The sequence below is a fragment of the Elephantulus edwardii genome, unplaced genomic scaffold (genome assembly GCF_000299155.1).
Source record: "Elephantulus edwardii isolate Elephantulus edwardi_28Jun2011 unplaced genomic scaffold, EleEdw1.0 scaffold00079, whole genome shotgun sequence".
Taxonomy (NCBI): Eukaryota; Metazoa; Chordata; class Mammalia; order Macroscelidea; family Macroscelididae; genus Elephantulus; species Elephantulus edwardii.
This window is the reverse complement of record NW_006399829.1, coordinates 2,446,346-2,464,601: the sequence shown is the minus strand read 5'-3', so window position 1 is coordinate 2,464,601 and position 18,256 is coordinate 2,446,346. Positions and strand designations below refer to the sequence as shown.

Below are 18,256 nucleotides of genomic sequence, written 5' to 3'. Positions count from 1 at the left end.
ATATCCACCTTCGGCAAGCTGCAATCTTAACATTTTATTCTAGCTCTGGTGGTGTTGTCTGTAGGACTTGTACTAACCCAAAGGCTGTACCTCTTTGGTAGTTCAAATCCACCAGCTGCTCCTGGACAGAAAGAGGAGCAATCTCCTTCCATGAGATTCACAGCATCTGAAAACCCGATGGAGCATCAGCTGAGTTGTGATTGGCTGACTCTACAGGATGGCAATGAGTTTGAGGGTTTTTTTGACAATGACTAAAGATGACAGAAGAAGAATAGATGCGTTCGAGTTGTGGTACTGGAGAAGAGTCTTGAACATACCATGGACTGCCAAGAAAACAAATCAGTCTATCTTGGAGAGGGTGAAACCAAGTCTCTCCTTGGAGGCTAGGATTTTGAAGCTCCACCTCACTTACTTTGGGCATGTGGCCAGGAGAGATCAATCCTTGGAGAAGGACAACAAGCTCAGAAAGGCATATGGACAGCTCAGGAGAGGGAGGCCCCGGATGAGATGGATTGATACAGTAACTGGGGTGGTGAGGGTTGGTGGGGTTGGTGTGTTGGTATTAGTGAGACTGGCTCAGGACAGGGAAGGGTTCAGAGCTGCTGTACATAGGGTCACTCTACATCACAAGCGACTCAATGGTATATAAAAACAATAAACTACTATGATAGGTTTGGAAGCAGGAGTGGCATCCACTTCCTAAATAGCATGCCTCTGGAAACTCTATAAACTTTGATAAATGTCGATAGTTATAGAGGGGCTTTAAGCATTTTGTTCATAGGGTCGCTATGAGTCGTGCTAGACTCGAAGGCAATCAACAGCAACAACTCATTTCAGTGGGAAATGAATTTTTTTCTGTTCGGACAAATGTGCATCTTACCCAGTTTCCAGCCTTTACAAGATTGGCTGTAGTAAGTGGCTGAACTAGGGAGCCTGGTGGCACAGTCCATAGGGAGTTGTGCTGCTAATCTCAAGACGGCACCTCTCTGGGGATTCGAATCTACAAGGAGCTCTGAGAAAGACAGGCAATCTCCGGTGCAACTTGCTTCTGTGATGTGCAGTCAAGTCGCTTGTGACTCAGAGAGATCCTATGCCCAACAGCCCTCAAACTGCTCTATCCTGTGCCAACCTTAGTGTCTCTGGCACACCTACCCCTTTTGTCCCAGTGACTGAATCAATCCATCTCACTGAGGGTCCTCCTCTCCTACACGGTCCCTTCACCCTTCCAAGCATTACGTTCCTCTCCAAGGATTGGTACCTTGTTGCAACATGCCCAAAGTATGTCACATGAAGCTTCAGAATCCTTTCCTCCAAGGAGCAGCCTAGCTTCACCTTCTCCAGGATGAACCCATCTGTTCTCCTAGCAGTCCATGGGATATTCAATACTCTTCTCCAGGGTCACAGCTCAAAGGCATCAATTTTCTATCATCTCTAGTCTATGTTCAGCTCTCTAACGCATAGCAATCCCTAGTCTTTGCTCAGCTCTCTAATGCATAGCAAGCAATGACTATGGCCTGGATCAGTGACACCTTAGTGTCAAGATTGACATCATTGTTCTCCAGTGTCCCATGCAACTTAAAGCCTCTGAAAACTCATTGAAAGGTCAGCTCTGAGTGGTCCTGATTGGACAGCAATGAGTGCCTGAATTAATAGCTGGCCATTCCAAATTTAGGCCCTAAAAGGCTTTACCCAATTCCTTGTGAGCTCTTGCCCTCTTGTATGAGAAGAGCATGCTTACGTTAGCCCACTGTCTTACGAAGAAGGACACATGGAACAGATTTCCAGTCATCTATTGGCAGTCTAGGCCATGCTAGGTTAGCCAATCCACAAATGTGAGTAAATCCAGCAGAGGCCAGAAGAACCACCCAGTGAAGCCCAGCCAAGCTGACTCCCCAGGATGTAGCAGCAATTCTTGCTCTGTGCTCGGAGTCTGGATGGCGGTTAGTTCATCTGCATGGCTGTAGTGAGAGATGACAGATATACTTCCAGAGAAAATGAGGGTACTCCCAAACTCTAGTTAAGCTCTTCCAAGCCCTCTTGCCTTTGTGAACTCTTAGAACAAAGTCTTTGTTCTCACAACCACCTCTGCTATAAAATGATCCTGCATCTCCTAGCTTTTGTTCGTGGGGAGGGTGAAGGACCCTTGCCACTTCTGGTGGCCTAGTGGCAAGAAGCTGTGCTGCAATCCTGAAGGCACATGGTTTAAATCCACCAGCTGCTCCAAGGGAGAAAGATGGGCAATCTCCTCTTGTGTGATTAAAAGCCTCTGCAAACCTGCTGGAGGGTCAGTTCTGACTTGATGGTAATACAACCACCTGCTTCTTTAAGGAACCCTGATTAAAGAGCAACCAAAAGACTGGTAATGCAAAATGCAAGCCCCCAGGAGAGAGATGTCACAGTTGGCTTCCATAAATCTTTACAGCCTTGGCCACCCTATGGGGCAGAGGTTTTGGGTTTTTTGGTTTTAATCCACTTTCTAGCCTGAGCTTTCCATGCATTCAGTCTCTCGGGGGTTCCCTTCTGCTAGCCAGGCTTCATCCTGCATCTGCAGCCCACCCAGAAGGAAGACGGCTTGGCTTCCTCTCTCCAGCTTCAGTGTACCCTCCCAGGTCCTGTCTGTGGGTCACTGCATTCACCTCCAGACAACTCGCCTGGAACACCAATACAACCCTTCTGGCTTCAGCTCAGCTGGATACTCTGTCAAAATCACCATGAAATTTTTGGCTGGAGACAGTCTATTATAAGTGTGCTGTCAAAGCAACTCCATTCTATCTTGGGAAGCTCCAGCCCCCGCAGTGTTCAGGGAAGAGGCATTTATAGTGAGGGCGGGTGCTTGAGGGGTAACAGGATTCATTTTCTACTCATTTGTACTCATTTGTAGTCAATTGTACTCATGAGGAGAAATGGGTAGGAAAGAATGAATTATTATCATGAATTACTGTTATTTTAGGGAGCGCTGATGGCCAAATGGGTAGGTGTTGTGTTGGCAGCCTAAAGGTAGGCAGTTCAAATCTATGGGAGAAAGATGAACAATCTCCTCCCATGTGATTTATAGCCTCTGAAAATTTGCTGGTGCATCAGCTAAAATTTGGTTCTGAACAATGGCAATGAGATAGAGACTTATTATTAAAGGATCCCAAACCATAGGAGGTTGAAGGTTGAGACATCTTTTTAAGTCCTTAAACCCAGACCCTCTGCTATCCAGTCGATTCTTGCTCAGGAAGACGTTCCATCCAGTTCCCTAGGCTGTACATCTTTGTAAGAGGAGATTAGCTAGCTTTCTTCATGGAGTTTCAAACTGCTGGTGGATTTGAATTGCTGACCTTCTGGTTAGCAGCTCAATGCACGATGTGCCTGTAAGTGGACTTTGTACAATGTGAAAAAGTCCTGACTGAATGGATGTTACACAAACAAGAGTAGGGTCACAGCTGGGGATTAATTATAGACTGGGTGTGTGTTGGATGCTCTCTCTCTCCTCTTTGGAGTCAGCGCTCATCTTGTCATTTCCTTGGTAACGCACGTCAGGGGGACCTGCAAGGGAGCCAGCTGTCCCCAGGGTCAGATGGATGAGAGGCCAAGGGGTACAGCTGGTGGTTCTGAAGAAGTGGGGTGAGGACATTCCCCCCGCCTCCAGAATCACATAATGCCATCTTCCTGAGTCACAAGGAAGGAGGCATGGTAGATTAGTTATATAACCCATCTACATACAGGGTCTCTGCAAGGACTCCTAATACCTTTGTGAGTGAACGAATGAATGAATGATAGAGAATTCTAGCTCTTTCCTCCCCTTCATTCACAGTGGCCTCAGATATTCCCTCTCTTTAAATAAAAATGACAGTGACCCACCTCAGTAACATGTGTTCCATTTAATCTGCTTATTCCAGAAAGCTTTGCATTCCTCTCCTTGAGCCATCAGTATTTGCTGAGAGAATGGTCACCTCACCAAGCTGCCACCCGAGTTCCCTACCCTCCTCCACTGACATTGAAAGGGCCCCATCAACAAGTCTTCTTGGGGAGAAAAGTTTTCAGGAAAGTGTGCAAATTCAGGGTCATCCACTCAAACTTCCAGAAGGAAACCGCATGGATGGGCTGTAGCTATAAAAATAGACACTTAGAAAAGTACGGCTAGAAAACCATGCGCCCACTGTCCTCCACCTGCGTTATAAAAAAAGGGCCAGAGAACTGAAGGTCAACTTTGTGAGGTGGGGCACAACATTACGGTCATGATCCTGGGCTTAGTCTCCCCCTACACACCCTTATTACCATGGCATAGCAATACAGTGAGGGGCCGAAAGGGTTAATCCGACATTTCCCTAGCCAAGGCGGGAAATGTGAGGGCCAAGGTCACCAGTCATTTTGCCGTCAGTAAGCGTGGCATGAGTCAGGGAAGGCGAGAAGTATTTTAATACTGCCCTTTGGGTTTGTGTCTCCTCTTTTTTTTTTTTAATGCACTATGAGTCACAGTGCAGTCACTGAGCTACAACAGACAGGCTCTGGGGCTTGCAGTGACGTGTGGTGGCTGGCAGCCACTGCACACTCGATGCACCAAGCCCAATGCTTCCTGCAGTCTTCCATCTGGTTTGGTCCACAGCCTGTCAGCAGGGCAGGCCACTGGAGACTCCTGCCTTCCTTTTCAGGTTCTCAGGCACTCTTTTTCTGTGGTGATGCGAAGCACCTCTGGCCCCAGTGCCTGCGAGTGTGGTGTCAGGCAGGGTCTCCAGGCCCCAGGGTTTGCAGGATAGAAGGCTCTGTCCCTTGGGCAAGGCCAGCTGGCGTTACTTGGAGCCACACGTGTTGATGTTTTTCCCATCCATGGCATCTTCCACGAGGGAGATGTGGTAATCAGTAGACAGGGTGAAGTGAGAGACACAGCCCACGAGGCCTCGCATGTATTGTCGGTTAGTGTGCAAAGCAATTTCCTTCATTCCACCTGCAGTCAAGCAAGAGAGAGACAGCATGAGCCGAAGGAGAAGTCTCTGACAGAAGAACCGGGGCTTCTCCAGGGCACCTGAGTGCTTATCACTGAGGCATCCCTTCGCTGACAGCAGGTGAGGGCTTTGGTCCCCCTTTACTCAATCTATCATGTGTCTATTTTATCATTATCTTCAAAAGAGTAAGTTGGCTTAGGTCAATTTGATAGACAACCAGAGGGCAGAGACACTTCTGTGATGCGTGTTAATTCACCGTCCTGAAGCCAAATACAATTTCCTAAATTTTGGTATAGTGTATGTCAACAAAGCACAGTGTGTAAATACAGGTGATAATGTCTTAAACTAAAGGGAACAGAGTGATGTTTCAAAGGAGTTTGAATGCTATCAAATTCAGGAAATATGAAGGTGGCCTTTGGTTATAAATAACAGCAACTGCTTATATTTTAGGTGGACATCCTCGTGGGTGATATGCAATTTATAGAAATATTACTCACTTATATCTGAGAGGACCTGAAAGGTGGATTCTCTTTCCTCAGTTAGTGACAATTCATAGAGCTATATTTAGAAGCGTCCTACTCTATAACAAGAAGAACAAGCATGGTTTTCCTGATGGATTAGTCCAATGCACAGAGGTATCAAAGTGATTCCCTTCCTGCCTTCAGCCATGAGTCAGGAGTTCAGGAAGTGGAAGAATAGGAAAGCTTGAGAGCTTCCTGATTTCCAGGAATTTGTCAGATGCAGTGACATGTGTAGCTACAGGGAGCCCCAGAGTGACAGACAGACAGGGTGGAATTTGGATCTGGTCACGGGACACTCACCCACGTACAGAGCTCCATTGATGTTGAGCTGCCTCATCATGCCAGGTGACTTGCCTGTTCTGGCTCCATAATCATCCACTGTTATCTTTCCTGATTGGCCATCCCTGCAAAAACCACCACCATTTTCTCAAGAATTCATTCCTCACAATAAACATGTATTAAAGTACCCACTATGTATTAGATACTGTGATAAATGATGGTACTACAAAAATGATTCTTAAAAAAATTCAAGACTTCAATGAGTTTCTGGTTTACAGAGGATAAGAGTAAATAAAATTTTTCTGACAATAGAGTTTCACCATTCTGTAGTAAAAAAATGTCCAATGTACTTTCTTCTTTAGCTGTGAAATGACATAATCTAGACTATGGAGAGAGTGATGGGGACAGCTTCTCCAAGATGAGGGTGGGTTTTTGGTTTTGCTGTGGGTTTTTTTTTGTTGTTGTTGTTGAGAACATATGCCAATTCAACAGTGATGTAATTTACAGTTTTTTAGTTACATACCCATTTCATCCTCCTTTTCTGAGATATTTCTTCCTGATTAACACAAAGTCATTGCCCTACAAGTTTCTCCTCTCAATCTGATCCAATACATATAGATCCAAGATGAGTTTTGAAGGCACGGCTAGTCAAGTGATGGGAAAGGAGATAGTGAAGACAAGAAGCAGCAGTAGAATGAACAAAGAGAGAAAAAGACAAATGGGTGTTGATGGAGCATAGCAAATAATGGAGGCTAGAGACCAAGCCAGAACAGACAAGAAAGGACACACAGCAGATTAGAATTTGTCCTGGAGCTAAGAAGGAGGAATAAAGTGTTCTAGGGAAAGTCAAGAGAGAAACAAGAGTGATGTGGTGAGATTTCCTTTTTTTTTTTCTTTCTTTCTTATAATTTATTTTTCATCATAAAGAATTTCTAATTCTATTTCTTTTTAAAATATATAATTTATTTTGTTTTTGTTGTTTAGAACATACACAGCAGAGCATATACATTGTTTGAGTTGTGCAACAGTTTTCATCTTCCTTTTCCAAGTGGTTCTTCACCGTTACATGAACTCACATCCTCTAAGCTTCCTACATACTTATGAAGCTGCTATTGTCAATCTGTTCTCACAGGACCAGATCCTAAAATATTAAGTGCTTGTAAAAGGAGCAGATGAAATGTGGGGATGGCCAGGTCTGACTTCTTCCTGTTTTATAAAAAGGAACTTTCCCTATTAATAATATCCATAGCAACAAAGAGATAGCTGCTGGGTCAGATATGCCACCCCCATGCTCCTGCACTTCTTTTCATCAGTCACTGGGTTCAACATTCTCTGTCAATTCACAGACTTTAATGACAGTTGTGGTACCAAAAGTAGAGTTTATAAGGGAAAGAGTAAGTTGGAGAGTGAGAGAGGCAAAGAATATCTCACAATGCAAGTCCAGGCTTAATCCAGCAGTCCTAAACCAGATCAAAAGCAACAAAATTCCTTAATAAAAGTACTGGTTTCAGTTTAGCAACACATTCAGAAACCTCTGGTTTCTACAATCATCCAGCAAAGTTTGCCTCAGAGCAGTTATGAGTCAGGTTCTCCTTCAATCACCTTGCCACAGTCTCACCACAGCAATGCAACAGTCTCACCACAATCTCTTCACCACTGTCATCACTGGGGTCTCATTCTCAGCAGGGTTTTGCACCATCTCACTCTCACCAGGTCTTGCTCTATACATAGTGTGGCAAGCACTCTCTCTCTTATCCTAATCCCACAGCTGATGATAATTTGCAAGACAATGTGTCCAGTTAAGGTTGCTAGAGACCAGTGGAGGCTCATGTAAAGGCTAGAAAAGCCAACTTTTAAACTAATACCATAGTGCTCAAGACAAATATTTCCTACTAGCTAAGCAAAACTATTATTTAATTTTAAAAATTTTTCACCCACTCATTCTTATTGCCATTGAACAGTTCTGACTTACAGAGACACTTCAATGAGTTTCTAAGTCTATAAATCCAAATGAGGGAGACTGCCTATCTTTCTCTCTGAGATGTGAGCCACCAGAGATGTGCTCCCTTTGGACTAAGAGTATTATAAACTAAGGACTATGCAACTAGACCTCCAAAGAAGACTTTAGAGGGTACTCATTTCTTTTTAAGAACATCAGCCTAGCTGCTATATGGATGGTGGATCATGGAAATCAGATGAGAGAGTGAGAATCATCTCGGAAGATGAAGAGTCAGACTGAGATGTAGCAGAGATATGAGCTCTAGGAAATTGACAAACACTCTGACCATGGTAAACCTTCTTTTTCCCAGACTCACTCCTGACTTCACCTAACAAGAAATTCAACCAAATCAGTTGCTGTTGATTCCAACTCAAGGTGACCTCATATGTTTCAGACTTACACTCTACTCCATAGGATTTTGAGAAAATAGATCATAATTCTTTTTTTTTTTCTTTCAGAAGTGCCTTAGGGTAGATTTGAACTGGTTGAGTAGTAGCCAGCCACTTAATCATTTATGACACTCAATGACTCCTAGAAAAGGCAACTCCAGAAAGGGCCATGAAAATTTGGAAGAATGTTGGGGCTCCATTTAGCTTATGTCCTCTTGGGATCTGATGGTAGAAGAATTGACATTATCTTAAATTTGGAATAGCCACTCAGTTCCTCAAAATATACTGTTTAAAACTACAGACATAGCAATAAAATGATGAAGAGCCAATGAAATGATTAACACAGGTATCAATGAAATGATTAACACAAGTACCAGGATATTAATTCGAGGGGTGGAATTTAGGTAATTGGGAAAATGGGACAGAGCAAACACAATGTCTAAGATGCAGGTAATATAATGGGAAAGGAAAGAAAAATGAGCAACTGTCTGCATAATGAGATTTGAAGCTTTCCTCCAAGTCCATATGTGATGAAATTTCACCTCATTAAATGCCAAGACACTCCTCCAGGTCTGCATGGGAAAGCTGGACAGTGAATAAGGATGATGGAAGAAGGATCAATGCCTTCGGTTAGCAATATTGGCAAAACATTGAACGCACAGCCAAAAGAATGAATAAATCCAACTGGGAAGAAGTGAAGTCAGCTTGCTTCTTGGAATAAAGATGGTGAGACTTGGTCTCACGCAACTGGGCACATTATCAGAAGGATCCTGCCTCTGGAGAAGGATAACGTGCTTTAAGAAATGAAGGGTCAGCAAAAGAGAGCAAGATCTTCTACGAGATGCACCGATGTAGTGACTGAACTGATGGGCTTAAGTAAGGCAAAGAGGATGGGGCAGGAGTGGGTGGGGTTTGCTCTGTTGCACATATGGTTGTTATGAATTGAAACTGACTTAAAAGGACCTAACAACAAACTACTAGCGAGCCATTAGTGAAGATCTGGGGTCCAGTTTCTCTGGCCTCTCACTATCTGAAAGATACAGAAAAGACTTGGTGGCAAACTGTCCTGAGTGGCCTGGAACAAAGCCTTAGGGTGCTACCCAAGGCAGATAGTGGAAAGTAAGACTAAAAAAGAATATGATACAACACCCTAACTTTGGAAAACCTCTGTCTTGTGTGGTTGTAGGTACTCACCTAACAGCCTTGACCCGGTGCCAACGACCATCGTTGAAGGATCCATTCACCATGATGGATGCCACACCGCTGCCCAGGTTATAGCTAGAAGCATCAAAGAATAACAAGACAAAGGAGAAAATAAAACAACTATGAACAGGCAACAGTGCTTCATAATTGACTAGCTTTGCAAAAGTTCTTTGGAACTTAGGATGCAGTTTTTTTAAACAGAACAAGACAATATTAGGAAAGGTGGTAGATTTCCCGGCTAGCCCATATGTTTATTTGTTTGTTTTAAAGTGCTATAGATGTTGAAGAGATTGAGATTATTAACAGCTTTAGTTTGCTTGAATCCACAATCAATACTTTTGGTACCAGCAGACAGGAAATTAAAAGACAAATCATATTGGGAAAGTTTGCTGTCAGAGACCTCTCCAAAGTACTGAAGAGCAATGATGTCAGTCTGTAGACTAAGGTGTGCCTGATCCAGGTCATAGTCTTTGCAATTACTTGCTATGCATCAGAAATCGGGACAGTGACTAGGGATGATAGGAGAATTGATGCCTTTGAGCTGTAGTGCTGGAAAAGAGTATTGAATACACCATGGACGGCTAGGAGAACAAACAGGGTTTGTCCTACAGAGGGTGAGATGAGGCTGCTCCTTGAAGGCAAGGATTCTAAGGTTTTGTCTGTCATACTTTGGAAATATTGAAGGTGGGATCAGTCCTTGGAGAGGGATGTCATGCTTGGGAGGGTGGAGGGACCGTGCAAGAGAGGAAGACCCTCAATGAGATGGATTGATTCAGTTACTGGGGTAATGGGGTAGGTGTGTCAGAGACAATAAGCTTGGCACAGGATAGAGAAGGCTTTAGGGCTGTTGTACATAGTGTCACTATGAGTTGTAGGTAATTCGATGGCACATAACAACAACAACAACAACACGCAGTAAGGTATCCGTAATCAGCACAATAGTATGAAGAACAAAAGGAAGGACTTGTTAACTTTTTACCGTGTATCTTTAAACATAACACTGAAGAAAATTGGGCCTCAAAGAAGAGATTAAAGGAGATGCCTAAAATTCCAAGACTAATATGTTGTTGTTAAGTGCTATTGAATTGGCATAGCAACTCTACAGATAGTAGATCTGAACCCTGTCCTCTTCTGTGCCATCCTTATCATCTCTGATAGACTAGATCCCATTGCTGCAGAACCTGTCAATCTACCCGACAGAGTGCCTTTCTCTTTTCTGCTGAACATCCACCTTCCCAAGAATGATGTCCTTTCTAAGTAACAGTCTCTCCTAACAACATGCCCAAAGTATGTGAAATGAAACTTCACCATCCTTGCCTCTAGGAAGCGCTCTAGCTTCACTTTCTCCAACACATGTTTGTTCTTTTAGCTATCCATGGGATATTCAACACTCTTCTATAACACCAAAACAAAGGCACTTGTGCCTCATCTATTACCCTTATTCAGTGTGCAGCTCTCAGATGCATAGCAGGTTACTGGAAAGAGCATGGTCTGAATCAGGTGCACCTTAATCTTTAACATGATATCATTGCTCTTCACTTTAGAGACATCACTGACAAAAGATTTTCCAAGTGCAACACATCTTTGGATTCTTGATTGCTGGTACCATGGATGTTGATTGTGGATCCAAGTAAGACAAAATCATCATGATGTTGTTTATTGGCCTTGTGATAAGGATTTTTATTTTCAGATGCTGAGATGTAATACATATTGAAGGCTGTACTCTTTGGTCTTCTGAGCAAGTATTTAAAATCCTCCTCACTTTCAGCAATCAAGACTGTGTTATCCATATAGTGCAGGTTGTCAGTGAGTCTTCCTCCAGTCTTAATGCCTCATTCTACTACATAAAGTCCAATTACTTTAAGTAATTTGTTCACCTTACAGATTGAACAAGTATAGGGAAAGGATACAGCCCTTATGCACACCTTTCTTCATTTTAAATCATGCAGTGCTCCATTATCCTGTCTGGATAATAGCTTCTTGGTCTAGGTCTAGATCTAGTTTTCGTATAATTAAGTATTTTTGGAACTCCCATTCTTCTTGATGTTAGCAATAGTTTGTTATGATTCACAGTCAAAGGAGTCTGCATCATGAATAATACATATAAAAGGAGAAGGCTGGTAAAAGATAGGAAGACCCTCAAGGAGATGGATTGGTACAATAGCTGCAAAAATAGGTTTGCGCATGGTGGAGATTATGAGAAAGGTCAGGAATGAGGCCAGATTTTGATCTGTTGTTCATAGGATCACTATGAGTCTCGGCCAACTTGACTAACAATAACAGCAACTATGTGGAGTAGTAAATCAAGACCTTGACCTTGGTGTGTCATCTGCTTTTCATTTCACTCTGCAGTTGGGTCTATGCAGTAGCTGCCAGCGTCCTGTTTCAGATCCCAGTTACCCAAAAGGTAAGAGAGTTCAGGGACAAGTTGTTTGCCAGTGAGTACTATCCTCTGATCCAATGTTCACTTGATTAGTCTAATGTAATTCAATTCCACAAATATTTATTGAGTGACTTCTCTGTACTCTGTACCAGGCATCGAGCCAGCGGCCTAAACTCTTATTGGTAATAGAATAGAGTTTATATAATGATGTTTTTAAGGAACTCTGGGGGTTCGGTGGTTAAGAGTTTACTTGCTAACCAGAAGGTCAGCGGTTCATACCTACCAGCTACTCCATGGGAGAAAGATGTGAAAGCCTCTTCCCTCAAGATTACAGCTTTTGGACCCCCATGGGGATGTTCTATTGTTCTATGATGGCAGTCCCTTGATGAGAGTGGGTTTGGTTTGGTGGTTTTGGAATTGTGTTTTGGAGGAGGAATGTGTTCCAAATGCAGACAGTCCACTTCACCTTGTAGAAGGAAGTGTCTCTCCTTGGCCTCACAGCCCAGGAAGTTGGGCTGTGGAGAAGAAAACTAGATTACATGCTGAATATTTGCATGAATGCATCCTGAGAAAAGAGCAAGAAGAGAAAGAAGCCTTGCTTGTCTCCTCCCCCAAGGTTCATGGCTGCCTCTTCAATAGTGGAGGCTCAGAGAGTCACATAGCTCATTAGCACTGAGGCCCAGAATAGAACAGAGGGGGTGGGGGGAAGACCTTAACAAACCAGGGACAAAGCTGCCACTCTGACTCTGAAAAGTCCACTGTTTTCTAGTGAATTTTCCCACATCAATTGTCTCCTTGTGCGGGACAGCCTGGAGGTGGAATTTTCAGATTTCATTATGTAGTGGCCAAATGCTTGTTGAAGAAATGAATGAATATGAGGCTGACTGAGAAGCCAATTGGCAGAAACACTCCTGGATTGCTCATCTGTGGCATTTATAAAAGGCAACAAGGGATGGAGAAAGACCATGTACACACAAATTAGCCTAATTTGACTCCTATGCATGCCAATTCACTAGCTCTGTGACCTTGGGAAATTTGTTTCATCTCTCTGTGTTTTCTCATGTGTAAAAGGAGGGTAATTACATCTTCCCTGAAGGATGGCTGTTGCTGTTGGAGGTCACTGAGTCGGCTATGACTCAGCAACTCCACGAATGACTGGTCTGAACCATTTCTGTCCTGCTCAGGCCCACATGGTAGTCACTGTGGAAGCTCGTTGAGGGGCTTCCTCTCTGGTGGGGGGGGTGGTTGTTATTGTTGTTAGATGCCTTCGATCTGAACACAACCCATGGTGACTTACGAATGACAGATCTGAACTCCGTCCTATCCTGTGACACTCTCATACTTCCTGACACAATTGAGCCCACTGCTGCAGGCACTGTGTCAATCTGCCTCACTGAGAGTTTTCCTCTCTTCTGCCATCCCTCCACCTTTCCAAGCATGATGTTCCTCTTCCAGGAATAGCTTTTCCTAACAGCATGCCCAAACTATTTATGGCGAAGCTTTATCATCTTTGCCTCCAAGGAGCACTCTGGCTGCACTTTCTCCAAGCCATATCCGTATTCTTTTGGCCGTCCACGGGATGGTCAGTGTTCTTCTCTAACATCATACAAAGGCACCAATTCTTCTGTCATCCTTATTCACCGTCCAGCTCTCAGATGCACAGCAAGTGATCAAAAAGACCAAGGTCTGAATAATATTCACCTTAGTCCTCAAACGGACATCACTGCTCCTCAATAATTTAAGGTGGGATTTGGTAGGGAATATTAACTAAGGTAATATATGTACAGAGTTTGGCACACAAAAGCAAATCCATTGGCTGTGGAGTAAATACTGACTCATGGAGAGCCCATGTACTAAACATACATGAAACCTACTGTAGAATTTCCTTGGCTTGAATCTCTGTGGAAGCAGATTATTTGACTGTTCTTCACTGGAGCCACTAAATGGGTTTGAATTACCCATCTTTAGGTTAGCAGCTAATCACAAACCTCTTATACTGGAGCCAAACCACTACCGACCCCAAGCACCCTGCATCTAGTGCAGAGGGCATCCAAGCTTGTTCGTGTGCTGAGGAACAAGCAAGAAGGAGAAAGCTTGCCACCACGAGTTAATCTCATCAGGCCTCGCTTGGAAGCACAGCCAAGTGTGAGCGTAAACAAACTGGTTGTCAATGTACAACCACAGAGGCCAGGAACATTCAAGGCCCAGAAACAAGGTGACCTGAGGGTGATCTTGGGAATCCTGCTGGAGCATGATTGCAAACCAGCGAAGGAAAAGTATTTTAATTATTCCAGATTCTTCCATCTGCAGGAAGGATGTCCATTTCTGCTCTGCTTTCCACCGTGGCCATTCTCCTATTCACACCTGCACTCCTACATTTATTTGTCTATTGGGTTAACACTGATCATGTGTGCATTTTTTAAGGATGTTCCAAATACTGAAAGAGTAGCTACTGAGGCAACTCTGACTCACGGTCACCTCGGGTGTGTCAGCCTAGAATTGAGCTCCAGGGATTTCTAATGGCTGATTTTTCTCTGGTAGCTTTAGTGGTAGAAAGCTGTGCTGCAGTACCAAAGGCACGTGGTTTGAGACCACCAGCCACTCTTCGGGAGAAGGTTGAGTAAACCCCTGTACTATTAACTCCCTCTGAAAACCCACTGGAGGGACAGTTATAGGTTGGTTCCGATCCAACGATATACAACAACAATGAGAGCAACTCTGGTTCTTTTATTCTGAGGTACCTCTAGGTGGGCTTTGCTGATAGCAGTGAGAGTGTTCAATGTTTGTACCACCCAGGGACTCCTTATGGAGGCTACACTTCAATTAAAAGTAAATGTAAATGAATGAATGAATGAATGAACGGAGGCGGGTCTGGTTGTTGGATCCATGTCTTGAGAATCTGACTAGCATGAAGTGGTTATATTGAGCTATTCAGCAAACTGTGCTCTCCCTCCAATCTGAGCACCTTGGTGGGTCACTCAGGAAACATTGGGGGTGGGGGACTATCACTGGATAACACTTGGTCCGCAATGTCCCCTTTAAGTTCCTCCACAAGGCACTTTATCAATGTCATATCTTTTCTGTTTCTCAAGCAGGAAAAGTGTGCTCAAGGTAACAGAACGTTAGAATGAAAGAATGCCAGTGAAGTGATTTTCATACACATGCTTGCTAGGGTTTGTGATAGTCATAAAACAAACAAAAAGCCCACCAAAAAATAAAAACAAAGGGGGAAATAAAGCAGGCAAACTCCTTTTAGTGGAGTGCCTAGATTCCCCTTCCATACTTAATCACCAAAGCCATGAATGACCCTGCTTTAGCTTGGGCTGTTGTTCCTCCATAGCCCCTGGCTTTGAAAAAAGCTTGGAATACAACAATAACAAGACTGAGGTGAAGTGAAAAGTCAAGAAAGTGGAGACCACATTTAATTTTAGAATTTCAATTCTGTTTGCTTTGGACCTGGGTCAAATACCACAATCTCAAAAGCAGCTGATCCCAGAGAAAAACTTTCTCTCTAGACTCCACTTGTGGGGCTTCCTGAAGGTGAGATCCCTGTGCTATTCCACTAACAACCACAAAAATAATCATAATGACAGTAAAAGGAACAATAATAAAAAAGAACAATAATAATGATAATATTTGAGATGTATTAAAGCAAACCCACTGCCATTGAAATAATCCCAACTCCATCCATCATGTTTCCAAGGCTATAATTCTTGACAGGAAGAGACTGCCTATCTTTCTCCTTTGAAGTGGTAGATGGATTTGAACCATTGACTTTGTGATTAGCAGCCTGTCATGTTATACATACACTATATCATTAAGTCTAAAGATTTATTGTGCGTATGTGTAAGCCACCAAGTCAGAGCTGATTCATAGCTGATCCTCCAGTGGGTTTTCAGATGCTATAAACTGCTTGGGAGGAAACTGCCCATCAATCTCCCATGTCTCCCATGGAGCATCCGGTGGATTCGAACCTCTTGCCTTTGGGTTCCTTATCCACTATGTCATCAGAGCTCCCTAAGATTTATCAAGCAGGAATGATTGTGCTAAGTTGTATTATCTCTCTGAGGTATTGTTGTTGTTATGGTGATGCCATCAAATTGCTTGCAATTCATAATGATCCTATGTACAATAGCTCTGAACCCTGCTCTATTCTGAGCCAATTTCATTGTCTCCAACACACCTACCTCCAACCACTCCAGACTGTGTCAATCCATCTCATCCAAGGTCTTCTTCTCGTGAGCTATCCCTCCACCCTTCCAAGCATGATGTCCCTCTCTAAGGCCTGGTCTTTCCTGGCAACATGTCTAAAGCATGTGAGACAGAACTTAAAAATCCTTGCCTCCAAAGAGGAGCTTGGCTTCACCCTCTCCAGGCCAGACCTGTTTGTTCTCTTGGTGGTCCATAGTATGTTCAAGGCTCTTCTCCAGCACCCCAACTCAAAGGCATAGATTCTTCTTCTATCATCCTTAGTCACTGTAGAACTCTCTGATGCATAGCAATAATTGTGAACATTATAGTTTGATCAGGCACACCTTAGTCTCTAGATTGGCATCATTGCTCTTCAGTACTCTGGAGAGATGCCAGACAGCAAATATTCCCAGTGCAATCTGTTTTTTTTAGTTCCTTGCTGCTGGTACCAAGAGTGTTGATTGCAGAGTCAAGCAAACTAAAGCTGTGAACAATCTCAATCTCTTTGCCATCTATCATGATGCTGCCAATTGGCCCAGTAGTGAGAATCTTTGTTTTCTTGATGTTGAGCTTCAATCCGTATTGAAGGCTGCACTCCTTGATCCTCTGCAGCAAGCACTTCAGGTCCTTCTCTGTTTCAGAAAGCAAGGCTGTATCATTTGCATAATGTAGGTTGTTGATGAGTCATCCTCCAAACCTGATGCCACACTCCTCCACACAGAGCCCGGCCTCCTGGATGATCAGTTCCGCTCTGAGGTCATGACTTCTTAAACTCAAACTCATTCCTCTTGAGTTGGAATGGACTCATAAGTGTGCCTGCATTGGGTTTCTGAGACTAAATCACATATGAGGAGACTGCCCATCTTTTTCCTTCTAAATGGTGGCTTTGAATTGTCAGAGAAGCACAGCCTTTGAGATAGCATGCAACTTCCTACTGTGTATAGACTATGCCACCAGAACTTCCTAGAGCTTCTAGAAGATACAGAACTCTCAGTCCAGGATAATAATTTTGATTATGAATAACACAAATCATTAACTAGGGGAGCTCTGGTGACCTGTTGGTGAGAAGCTGTGCTGCAATCCCAAAGGCATGCTGTTCAAATCCACCAGCTGCTTCAGGGGATCAAGTTTCCTCCTGTGTCATTATCTGCTTCTGAAAACCCACCAGAAGGTCAGCTATGGATCAGTTCTGACTTGATGGTATGCAACAACGCAGTAATTAGCCATAGCAGGCACTGTTCTGAATACTTTAAATATATTAACGTGTTTAATCCTTACCACTAATCTTTCCTTGGAAAGGAGGCTCTGAGGGGCTGTGTGACTTTCTTGAGACCACACAGCCACAGAGGTCAAGCCTGTCTGATTACAGGTCCACGCATTTGTCACTTGAGGCGAGTTGCTGACCCCAGGTCAGGACTACAGTGCTGTAGTTCCGGCCAGATTCTGGCCTCCATCCAGACCACAGAAAGCTACCTTTTTTGAGCTCTCCAGATGACCTGTCAGTCTGCTGACATTTGAAACCACCAGCCCATGACCCATGCCCTGAGCCCCCTCTCTCCCCAGCCCTTGTGTCTGTTTGGAGTGAATGGATGTGGGCGAGGAAGCCACCACCCTGGAAGGACGATGAAGCAGAAACACTGGGGTCACTACCTGGGAATAGAACTGATGCTCTGCTGGGTCTGAACTAGATAGAGAGATTTTTTCCATTGAACACAACCCGAATGCTGGGCTTTGAATGAGCACACAGGGTGGATTGTGAAAGCCCAAGAAAGCAAGAACATAACCAATCTGTCTGGATGCAGCGGGACTGTTCGAAGGTGCCAGTAGTCGGGGGTGGTGGGGGGCTTGCCAAGCAGGAGCGACAGCCTCAGGGGGCCCCAGAGCGATCCAATTTCCCGCCTGCTGGGCTGCCTGGTGATTAGGCCTCAGCTGGCATGCAGGAGAGCGTGGGGCGCTGGACTCCCACCGTGGCTGGATGGCTGTGTGAGTTCCCTTTTCTGGGCACACTTGAGGCCTCTGCGAGGTTAACCACAGGAAAACCACAAGAAAATGGCTTCGGCAGCCAGCCCAAAAGCAGGGTGAGAGGAGCTCCGAGTTTGATGTATGGGCCAACGGGGGAGAGAAGTTGGGGGATGAAAAGCTGCCTTTTGCTTGCCAGCCTCTGGCCTCCCATCACATCCCTGTCGCAGAAGTTTCCAAGCTAGGTGGAGTGCATCCCTTTACACGCGCTGCCTTATGGAGGAAAACTGGAGGTTGGAGAAATGGCTTGCCTCTCAAATGCCGTCTGTTCAAAGATTTGGGTTACCACACTCTAACTATAGGTTGCTATCAGGGTACTGGGAGTCAGGACTGATTGAACCCAT

The 18,256-nt window shown here is 44.1% G+C and overlaps 1 protein-coding gene across 1 annotated transcript in view; it reads right to left on the bottom strand.

Annotated features, from left to right (window-relative positions):
* Positions 1 to 4,278: 4,278 nt before the first annotated feature.
* EGFLAM (EGF-like, fibronectin type III and laminin G domains) overlaps positions 4,279 to 18,256 on the bottom strand; it is a 195,487-nt gene continuing 181,509 nt past the window's right edge. The window contains exons 20-22 of the mRNA XM_006889542.1: positions 9,311 to 9,394; positions 5,750 to 5,853; positions 4,279 to 4,930 (exon numbers count right to left, since the gene is read on the bottom strand). Coding sequence (XP_006889604.1) covers positions 4,776 to 4,930; positions 5,750 to 5,853; positions 9,311 to 9,394 — 343 coding nt within the window. The 3' untranslated portion in view covers positions 4,279 to 4,775. The remainder of the gene's footprint in view (positions 4,931 to 5,749; positions 5,854 to 9,310; positions 9,395 to 18,256) is intronic.